General features: G+C 37.6%; 1 protein-coding gene across 1 annotated transcript in view; it reads right to left on the bottom strand.

The window, feature by feature from the left end:
• FBN2 (fibrillin 2) overlaps nucleotides 1-11,951 on the bottom strand; it is a 183,735-nt gene that overhangs the window by 120,332 nt on the left and 51,452 nt on the right. Inside the window, exon 5 of the mRNA XM_009319652.1 lies at nucleotides 10,106-10,231. Within this exon, the coding sequence (XP_009317927.1) occupies nucleotides 10,106-10,231 (126 nt within the window). The remainder of the gene's footprint in view (nucleotides 1-10,105; nucleotides 10,232-11,951) is intronic.

Below are 11,951 nucleotides of genomic sequence, written 5' to 3' on the forward strand. Positions count from 1 at the left end.
GGGAAAGAGAGCTTTTCTGAAATGAAGTTGTTATTCAACTCAGACTGAATAACATATTGCTGGTGTTTGCATACTGCAGATAGTTTTGTTTGCCATCTAATGGAGGCTTTCTTTATACATTCAAGCGGTGCACCTCTTCAAGTCACAGAGTATGTGAGAGCAGTCTGGGATTTCCTCTAAATGACACACAGAGTGCCACCTCTAGGAAGCACACAACAGCTACAATGCAATACCAAAATACATATCCTGTTTTTGAACTGAAGGCAGGAGGATGGTACAGCAGCCAAGCATGACAGCTCTGGGCTTCTGCGACCACAGAAATATTGCTTACCAGATCTGACTGCTTTCTGGCCTTCTAATACTCCAACTGTAAGCAAGAATTTTGGCCACGGTCTTCAAATGCGACCAAATGTTGCATTTTTACTTTTTTTCAGGTATTTTTAATCCATTCAAATGTTTCTGCTAACTAAAAACAGTGGTCTCATCTGAACACTGAAACAATTTTGTATGTAAATATGTATAAAGTGAGATGTCATCAAGCTGATGAATGAGCTGCTGTATGTAACAAGGGGCTGCTAGGGCACTTGGCACCAGGATTGAGAACACTGTGTGCTGTCCCAGCACAAACTGGAAGCAAAATGAGGAGCTGAGACAATGAGAAGCAATAGGAGGAAGCAGTCCGACTGTATTGTTACAGATGTGAAGCACAGCAGAGCAAACTGGAATGGAAGAAATACAAGCGGGAAGAACAGCATGAGAGTAAAGGCTATGTCATGACCATTTATACAAACAAGCCATTTTAAGTAACCACTTCATTCTACAACTGTGACCATCTTTAGACATATGAATATTTTTAGAGTCATTTTAGTAACCTAATTTTGCTTTTAAGTGACCTCTGTACATTTAGCTTTTCGATTGGCATTCCGTGAATGTGAACTGTGGCCCAGGTTTAACATGGGAGGCATTCAGAGAAAACATGGGAAAAGGTGGGCCAACTTTCTAACTAGCTTGAGATGAGTTATGTTTTCCAGTCGGAATGATATGATACCACGGGTTTTGCATGGCTTGATACCAAAAGTAGTCATAGGTACAAGACTTTGGCTTAACTTGTTTGTAAAAATCCGGATGCAGTGTTAATTTAAATTAGCTTTCATACTGCGAAACAAAAATCGAAACAAAAAAATCAGCCTGTTGAACCCAGACTGCCTCATGTCAAATAATGCAGGAGAAGCATCAGAAAGAGCGTATGACCGAAATTATCTTGTGATGACACTGTGAAGGTCTTCACATTCCTTGTAAGAAAGCCTTGGGACCCCACAGACCGTTCCTTGCGCTTTTACACAGACCTATCATTTCCTTGGACCTGTCACTCTAGAATTCTCTTGAGATGAATGACTACTTGAGAAATAAACTTTAGCAGGTGTTATTTCTTAGGAGGCTGTTATGTAGTGAATACTTTGCTCCCTCCCTTGCTACATTCTCCACACTGAAAACTCAAGAAAAGGAAGTGTCAAAAAGATCTGGCGAGCACAGGGACTACATTAAAAAGGTAACTCCTCACTGTGGGAAGGTCCACCCATGAAAAAGTCCCTTTAGGTATGAATCTACAGAGGACATTCAACTACTGAAAGGAAAATTAAGTTTTGCCACAAGGCTACTAAGAATGTGAAAACTGTTCTTTGTAAAGTGGAGGTATGAATAAAACAATCCCTCTCTCACTGGCATGTCATTTGGAGTGTCATTGTAGAAAAGAATTTCTCTTACAGGTAACATATCTTCAAACTTCCTAACTAGTCCATACATATAAGCATCCTGTGGCCTTTGTTGTTTGTTTTGCACTATGAAGCAGAATCAGAGGAAGTGAAAATTTTGTCTTTTTAATAAGGTTATTTAAGCATTTCATAGGACACAAAAAGTTTAAATTTCACATTAAAATATTTATGAAATGATGACAACTATTCCCCTCATTTTGTCTGCTCAAGTATGTACAAAAGAAAGTGTCGTTTTTGCTAAAACAAAACACTCCTAAGAAATAATGCTTTCACTTAAGACTTCATAGTTACCCACTGTAGAGATTCCAGAATTCCAAATGATGGTATAAATCAAAACCAAATAATTCCCCAGGAAATCTCTGAAATCTTGCATTAATTTACTATATTAAAGACAACATATATAATGTGGTGAACTGCTTACCATCTGATTTAATCCAATGAAATGAAACCACGTGTGTAAATCAAAACAGAACCAGAACCGGCTGCATGCCTTGTTGAGATCTTTGATGCAGTACAGGTTTTTCACAACCCGTAAGTTTTTTAAACATGAATACTGTCTTCTGTGTACACACACAGTCTGAAACATCATGTCAGAAAGACAGGTAAGAAAATTGCACGAAATGAGGACTCTACAGGAGGAGGTTTTTTCGGAAAGTGACACCTTCCCGATGGCAGAGCCACTGGATGCTTATGCAAGAAAGCTCCCTCATTTTACCATCCCTTGAAGTACACCTTCGATTTCAAGGAGATACTACACTACCTTTTTCCATCACTACTCTAGTGGTTCCAAAAATAAATTCCATGACTAATTAGAAAGTTCAGAGGCACCCAAACTTTGATAAAGATCTCGCCAGCTTGGTGATCACAATTTACCAGCATGGAAACACCTTCTGAAGATGCAAATGCTGTACACACAAACAGGATGGTATAAAGCTGGTAGCAACTGCCACCAGTGATACATAAGCACGTTAAATTTAAGATTCCCTGTGCTAGGAACTAGTTACATAGCATTTTCAAAATATCTGTTTCATTCAGTCACTCTCTTGGAGAGTGGGTCTTAAATCTTATAGGTTTCATAGCATCTATTTTGAGGGTTTTTTTGGCAAGTGAGGTACAACAGCAGCTACTATACCTAAGAAAAAAGAAACACAAGAAAAAGGAACCTATGAAAATCTGAGCCCTAAAACCAGCAGGCACTTCAAAACTGAAAGTTTCCCCTTCATTTTCACTCTGTTTGGCACACGTACCTGCTACTTTAAAGGCAGTCATCTTAGTTACAAGAACACAACACCTGATCTACCAAAGGAAACCAAATTCCAAACTAGTTGGTCGTACCATACAAAGCCCACTGAGGTAATGAGTAGGTGGAGTTTGCAGCACGGGCAAGCGAAAGACATAGGAAGGAAGTAGTTAGCCACTTCTGCAAAGCTGCAGGACGTAGACCATCCTTCTCACCTGGCTACATGCACAGGAGTTTAACACTGTCTAGGGCTCTCGTCCAAGAACGACAGGGAGCTGGGAAGGGAGGAAGCACCTTCCTGAAATCTGGGCAGTGACCAGAGTGGAAAGAAGACTCCACAGTCTTCTCCATGTGGAGAGAAAAACGTTTTTTTAACCAATTAACACGGAGAACCCTTGTGGAAGAATAATTTTCTTACTTACTGGAGCCGTACCAAGTCAACGGATTTTTTATTTCACTAGTTTTTGAGCTAAATCTCTGTCTCTCCTTCTCCCTCCCTGGTTCTTGCATGTGCAATTCTTTCAACAAGATCTCTGTTACCTCTGACTGGAAATTCTGAGACTTTGCCTCAGGAAGAGCTATTTTGAGGATGGCTGATTGAAAAAGTTACTCAATTTCCTCCCTTCCCCCCTCCAAAATACATAAATTAATGGTCTTGGGGAAAATGCTCCAAAGATAGTAAGAGGAGATGCTGTCTTAAGGGTGAAAAAGACTGATGGCGTGAACGGCTGCGGTTCTAATGTTGCACACAAGATGAGAAAGCCAGTCTCAATGTGAGAACCAATTTAAATGTGTGACATGAACTTTGCAGGTGTGAGTATTAATAGGTCAGCTTCTGCCAAAAAAACCCAGCCTGGCTACCTGTCATCCAGAATTCAAGACTTTTACTGCTACAGTAAGCAGGATTTTATGAATAACTGAATTAAAAGTACCAGAAAAGGGGCTCTCAACTGTTGAGCTCTGAAAAAGGGTTCCCTGAAAATAGTTTTAGCCTATAGTAATACCTGGTAGTATCAAATCTGAATTACACACAGTATAATGAAATTACACATTGAAGCAGGAAAACCAGAAATAGAACTATTTCTTTTAAAAGGTTCTTTGTGTTTTGGTGCCACATTTTTTAAAAAAAGGAGTTAGCCTGCATCATATACTCCTAAGCCCTTTGATGTCAATAGTAACAGCAACTTTTTGGAAAAGCATCAGAAGCATCCTACCTCCTACAACACCTTTGACTGTAAAGGGTGTTATAACTAACTATATTTAGTCAAGGAGTATGATGCATTGTCGATTTGAGATGGGTAGGTGGAACACATTTATTAGATCCTTGAAGTACTAATAAGTAGTAGTCCACCTCTTATGTAAACCAGCAAGCACAACCAAAAACTTATTTCTCCTCTCAATTTATCTATATACAATCCACCTTTGAACAGCCCACAGATGTAAGTTCCATTAATTCTCAAGATAACATCCTAAAAACGAACAGAATTTCATTCCTAAAAAGACAATGAAAACTCAATATATTGTAGATCAAAACTTTTAGGCCAAAAAAGAGAAGGGTTTGGGATTTTCTTTTGTTTAGTTAAGACATCACACGCACTCTGGATATTTGGAATTTGATACAACCCCTGTAATGTCCTTTTCCAAATTTTTTCAGCTCTGTGCCCACTCCTTGAATCCTTCCATGACTTGCCCAGTAGTGGAAGGAGTTGTCCTGACTACTGTGGAAAGTCTATAAATCAGGAATATAGAAAAACTTATAAATAAAATCAGTAATGTTGAACCCTGAGCTGGATTCATTTTAAAGGTCATATTTTCCCAAATAGCCTAAGCTACCTAGTTACTTTTCTACACAAGGGCATATACACAGAGTTACACATAAAAGTTGTTCTTATGTGCTTTGGAAATCCTTTAAACCCTCTTTACTGATATACAATTGCCATTAATTTCTGAAAGGTCTGTGTCAGTAAACCGTAATCTGAGGCTCAAAATAAATCCAGTAAACCAAACGTGCCTTCTTATGGATTTTTTTAAAAAAAGAAATAACGGAATATAATGCAAGCAAATAGCCTAGCAAAGCAATGTTTATTGCTTAGCATAGTTCTAGCAAAATCCATCATGACACAAAAAGCACAACGTGAACATTCCTACTTATTCTAATGATAGCTATTGTTTCCAGGAGGAACAACAGGAGAAAAAACCCTAACCCATGAAATACATCTGGCTGTTTAAGGGCAAAGAATATAGCAGGAGATCTCAAATCCCTCCTTCTTAAATAGAAGACTTGCTGTTAAATAAAGAAGTTCTGAGTAGTTAGTGTAAGATTCCAGCCTCTGCCTCTGAACACTGAAGCCTTGCCTGGTTACTGACTCCAGCTTGGATTTTGCCCTTTGTAGCCAGCAAGTAATATTTGATCTGGTTTTCCATACTTAAAGAAGGGAAAGGAGTGAGCAGAATACTCCATACTACATCACTTCTATATAATGTTTTAAATAAAAAACTTCACTAAAACAATGCAGTTTCTATTAAATAATTTCTCTGTACACAGGCTGTAACTCATAGGAGACCAATTCCTTATATCCTCCCCAATGGCCCAATACATATGATACAAAATGATGTAACTTGACTCAAATGACCAGTACCGCCAACTGAAAGTGTAAATGTTTGAAGGACTGGCTATAGTTTTATCCTATAAATCTCACACTGAGAGATTATGAACTCTCAAAACCTTTATTAAAAAAAAAAAAAGCCTGAATAAAACCATGGCTTGGCTTTCATTCTGTGCTCCATTCTTAGAATAATGTAAGCATGCTATTACGCTAGTATAATTTTCATATTACCACCTTGACTGTGAAGCATGGGGAAATGGACAAGTAACAGTTTCATTATGGTTTTTTTTCCCAGAAAAAATGGTACAAACTGGGCACTGTGGGTTGTTATCTGCATAATTCCCTGTGGGGTATTATGTGACTAGGGAAGCTAGTGGGGAAGCTGTGATCAGGGACTAAGTACCTAACTTCTGCCACAGACAGAAGTGGCAGGGGCTTAGAAGAAACAAAGCCAGAGCATATGACCTGTTCTGCAGTAGGCTGCCAACAAAGCTGGAAATGAAAACCCATTGATTACTAAACTATGAAATAACAGCAAATATTTCAGACTGCAGATGATATTTCACTTCTATTATGCACGGTCCCGTAAGCATCACAAATTTTTAAGCAGATATATGTTAAAAATACATTCTCCTTTTCCTGTGGATACTATCAGGGAGAACTGTTGAATAACATTTTTAACAATTAAGGCAGAGCTTTAGATAGGTTAAAGAAGTAGAATACAAAGAGTGCTTTAATTACTGTTTTCAGAAGAAAGGACTTTCAGAAGAAAGCACTGACTAAGTTCTCCTTTTGGCATCAAAGCTGGAGTACAGATGCCAAGCAGAAACATAACATATACAAAATGACCTGCATTTTTTGGATCTCTATGAAAACATCTATTTGATGTATTTTAACTGCATCCTTGCTGAGAGGAGGTATCAGGTCTCCTTCACGTGGAGCTCTTCTAGGGTTAACAGCAGTAAAGCATGAGCACTGCCATGAGCAGATTACAGACATCATCAGAACAAGGACTTCATTTATTGAACTGAGACAGTAGTCCATCATAACAGATATCCAAATGCTGTCTTTGCTCTGATGATATATTTATCACATAAGAAATACCTTTTTTTAGGACTAACACCTCAACAGCCAGCTTGGGTAAAAGCACTATTGCCCTACTCCTGCTGTACAAGTCTCATGGAATAATAATAAATACATCATGACTGAGAGAATCAAAAAAACAAGTGTACTTCTAATGGACAAGGGTAAGTAACTATTCACCAAAAAACATAAAAGTTACTCTCTAACATTCAAGTAACCATTGCATTTAATACTATAAAAAGTTCTAAACAGTCTCAAGCTGAAAGAGTCCCGCCAAAATAAACAGATATAATTCAAAGAATACCAATTTGAGTAAGAGCCTTCCAATGAAATGTGTTGCAACTGACAACACAAATCCAAGATTAATAACAACAAAGCATACATTTCCAATCTATACATTGCCTGCACAATCAAATACACTACATGTTTATTTAGCAATTACAGCTGGTTTTGCTTCAGCTTTGAAATGATGAGTTGATTATACTTCTAATACTTTCAAATCCACTCTTTCAAGTGAGGCATCACAGTCACATTTTGGAAAACATTCAACATTTGCAAATTTTTTTTCTGATAGTTGTTTATATTTAATGGCATAATTACAGGAAAATGTTTCTGAATTTTGTGTACTTTATGTTGCAATGCTTAGTAAACTTAAGCTTGAATTCTACTGAAAGATAAACTGTATTGCTAGGATTTTTCAAAATCATGATAACTGTACTTATTGTCTGATATCCCACATAACACAAAATTATGGTAAAAATAGCCAGTTATGCAAAGACAATTGCAAACAGTAGGTGCTTATTAATTTCCTAAATGTTGTGTAACCATTGCAGAAGTACATTGCTTAGAAGTTAATGACAGGATTAAGATACTAACAAAATTAATCATGTCAGGTATATGTCAGATTTCAGGTGGGTATAAGTAGCTGTTAAGTTCACTGTGCCTGTGCTCCGAGCTGGTAGGACACAAGTTAGCACTGGTGCACAAGTTATATATCCACATCAGTATGGCACCATGTTTGACCTGATAGTGGTGCCAGACATTGTTATATGAACTTAGTCATAAACTAAGTTGCATGTAATTGTTAATGATATCTGCCAATTTACCTTTCCAAATGATTACAGTCCATTATCAGAAAAAAGCAAGCAGAGTTGGATTATTACCATACATCTTCATACTTTGTGTTCTGATTCATCTATTACTAATGCCCCCGCACCCTTCGTTACAATTAACAAGGAAGTTACAATTTTAGGAGCCAGTGATCGAGCGGCAGGCAATTCCAACAGCAGCTGGGGTTTTTGCAGTTAGCAATGAATGGAAAGGGATGCTTCAACTTTTGGGCTTCTTTCCACACAGGTGGAGAGGAGAAAGAAGCCAAGTAAATGCTCACAAGCTGATAAGCGTGATGTCTGTTTCTAAAAACAGCAGGAGCGGTGGATGCATGATCCGAGTTACCTCCTTTCCACTTTTTCCAACATGGGCAAGCCCAAAGGAGGGGTCTTCTGAAGGGAAAACAAAGCACCCTGCCCTCTTCCTTTTCTTCCAATTACAATTCTCCTTTCTATATGCTGATGCCTCATTGAGGGCCAGTCCTTCCTGTTTGCCTGCCTGGCAAGAAAAATCCCACTACCTCTTGCCCATGGTTACATTCCCATTCTGTCTCCCACAAAAAATGAAAGATTTTACTAGGATGTGCTGCCCACTTTATGTTTAGCCCTGTTCCTCACAGGTTGCCATGCAGCACAGGGTAGATGATACGCCTTGGATTTAATTCTCCTAATCAAAGTGGCTCTTATTACAAATTTCCCTTTCAGTCATCTTGTTTTGTACGATTCCTCACTCCACTTGGTGCCTTCTGGTTTCTCCCTTGATCCTGCAGAAGGCTGTGGAGATGGTGCCATGCTGTTCTGTTGCTCTACAACTCTTCTACTGTTCTACAGTCTTCAAGGTATGGAGAGACTCTTTTTCCCAGTATCTCAGCAAGGCTCCTGGTGTTCCCCTACTTCTAAAATTGTTCAAATGAACCTGCTTTCCCTGTGGATGTGATTGCTCCCTGCAGAGCCCTAAACCTCTGTGCATATGCTGGATACCTATCAGCATACCCTTGTATATGGTTAGGTAGATATACACACGTGCATGCACAGACACATACGCAATCTGCTTCTATTTCTCCTCAACCATGTTAAGAAAAGCTCTATTTCTATGGTTGCAGCTCTATTTCTTGCAAAGTGCTTCTTGGAAGGTTTTAACAAGGTATAGCCAAGTTTCCCCTAGAAAAACTCATGACAGGAATATCATTGTGTACCGAGCAGAAATTGAAACTAGTCAACATAAAAAAACAGTCAGAGGGTGGAGGTCAGACCAGAGAAAAATACCTTTGGAAATTTTTTTTACTTACTCTTCGGTATTATTTGCAGTAACACCAGATGCAACATTTTCACTTATAATATGTGATTTTCAAATGGATTGTATTACTTAATTTTTCTGTGAATTCTGTATTGTATGCAAAACTAAGAAAACTCTGAGACAACTTCCAAAATTGGCTACAAACCATGTATTTGTTTGTAACTGAATACTGAGTATAATGTGATTTGATAACATACTTAAATTGCCACCTAACCACAAGCCAAAGCCTTGAACAAGCAGTCGTCTTATCTGTGTAACTTGAATGTGAAGGTACCCACTGGTTGGGATGAAGTTTGAGAGTTCTGACTTCTTTCAAAGGCATGGCAAATTCACTCAAATCAGTGAAGTCTTCATCAAACCCACAAAAACTCAGCCATTTTCTACTGCATTCCTTTAAACTATACGTAATTGCTGCTCTTAATTATATCAACATGTTTACTGAATAAACATGGTCTATGTTTATTAAATTACACTTATTAAACATGGTCTATTTCATTTTTCATCTAAACAAGAACAACATTTCCTATGTATTTTTTACTTACTCAGGCTCGTCAACACAAACTGCACATAGCAGTAATCTCTTACATCCATCGCCAAAACTGCCACATTTGCTTTTCACACTGTAGTCAGCAGGCTGAAAATACCTACCTGTACTAGAATATTTTGGATATTTTTGAGAAAACAAACAAAATCCTTATTACTCAGTTGCAGTTATATGCTGCTCACAGATGCACTCTTTATCGATAGTTCTAAATTTTGAAACAGGATGAACACTGTCTTCACCCACAGAAAAAAACATCTAATGCAAAATATGAACAGCAAAGTAGAAACAGACGATGCTGTGAAGAAAAAACAAAAAGCACAGTACAATGATGTTATATCTTATGTCTGTTCAGATCGGACACTGCAACTATTCAGAACCTTTTCTTTCATGACTAAAGCACTCTAATGCATTACTTAACCACCTTTTAGGTATGTTCTCTGACAGCATCACTTACCATCACATTTTTGAGTTGCCTCATTTTGTTTGTGACCAGCAGGACACTTGCACTCATACGAACCTACTGTATTAATACAGTTTCCTCCTTGGCAGACTCCAGGGATAGCCTGGCATTCATCAACATCTACAAAGACAAAAAAGAAGGATTACTTGACATAAGATACAAAATTTCATCATGGCTTTTGCTGATATACACAGAACTCCGAAATTGTTCTTAAAAATAACCACAGCAAACCCCAGCACATTTCTCCACTTCAGCACCAATATAAGATATGGCAATAACAGCAGTAACGTGACTCAGACCTTCATGTGTGTTGTATTTGACTCCATATAAGCTCAAAATGTGTATGTATTGACTTACGACTTACATAGCTTTAAATATTTAAGAAGTGTACTTAAGTCAAATCTGTACAACTTACTGTTGGTATCCCATGCCCTCAGATTGTTCCTTATATATGGCCATTACAAAACCAGATTTTTATTTTGAAAGGATGTCTACCTGTACAGATGGGACTACCCTCCTGTCCACCTTAACTAAATATGATAATTCTTGCAGGATATTCTTTCTAGACAGAAGTCAAACTACACAAGTCAATAAAAAATAGGTGCTATTCAGCCAGGATAAGCTGTATGACAAATTATCTGCATAACTTTTTTTACTGAAGTAATAAATAGAATTGGAATTTCATAGATTTCTTTAGGCTGGACTGTCAACGTGAAATAAATGCTCTTAGAAAATATATTGCCATTTTCGCTTTACATCTTACTTTCAGTAATTTCCTGTTGTATTTTAGCATGTGCTATTTCCAGTTCAAATTGTGTTGGCTTTTTTGTTCCCCACTCTCATTTGTTTATACATAAAATGTCCTACATTTCTGTAGGTTTTTATACAAAACTATCACATGACTCAAGTGCAAATGGGCAGTGAAAGTCATACCAAGGATCATAGAGGCCCCTATGAAATAACCAGTGCTAAAGCAGACAGAAATTCTTTGTACACAAGGAAAGGGAAAACAGGCTCTAGATTAGTGCATGTACATATTATATGTGGGTATTTAGCTTTTCAGTAGCTCTTTTTAAAAGTTCAGTTGATCTATAGCTATCAGAGAGTTCAGAATTAAGCAACTGTACTAATTCCTTCACAAAAAAAATTCACATGCATCCAAATGTTCATAGAGGAGAGAAGGCTTGGAAGTTTTGTTCCAAAACCTGCAGAAGCTCTTCGGTGAGATTTCAGGTAATATTTCTTGCCAAACACTTTGCTCTTTCACAGAAGAGGCAAAAATCAACTGATTTTGTTAGTTCTCCACACTGTGAAATAGAAATAAAGTGTCCTTTGCAGGTTGTAGAAAAGGGAGCCACATGGTTTCCAAAGTTTCTTCTGTGCAGAGGTCAATTTCATACTATTTTCTCTTCCTGGATTACAATTGTATGGAATTCAATAAAGCAATACACTGCCTATTTTTAAAAAACACAATTTTTTATGTCACTCCTTTCTTCATTATGACTAAAATACCTATTTAAGATTACTATATTTTTAAAGCATTTAGGAAAAATATTTTTCATCTTTTTTCCCCCAGATTTGTTAGTGCCAAATAAACAAAGAATTTTAACCATTACCCTATTTTCCATTTTCAGTCAGTTTTCCTGTTAGCCTGCATGCATTATTAAATGAAGCAGCTGGCAAACTTTATTTAAGATGCATAAGAAAGCATCTCTTTCCTCTTCACATTCATGTTCGTTTTCTTTCTCTCTACCTTTTCCCTTCCACAACCAGCTCTTTGCCGCTATGAATGTAGAGAACAGCGAGGTAGGACAAACATACTAATAGTAGAATACAGTAC

Source organism: Pygoscelis adeliae, unplaced genomic scaffold, assembly GCF_000699105.1.
Source record: "Pygoscelis adeliae isolate BGI_AS28 unplaced genomic scaffold, ASM69910v1 Scaffold110, whole genome shotgun sequence".
Lineage (NCBI taxonomy): Eukaryota > Metazoa > Chordata > Aves > Sphenisciformes > Spheniscidae > Pygoscelis > Pygoscelis adeliae.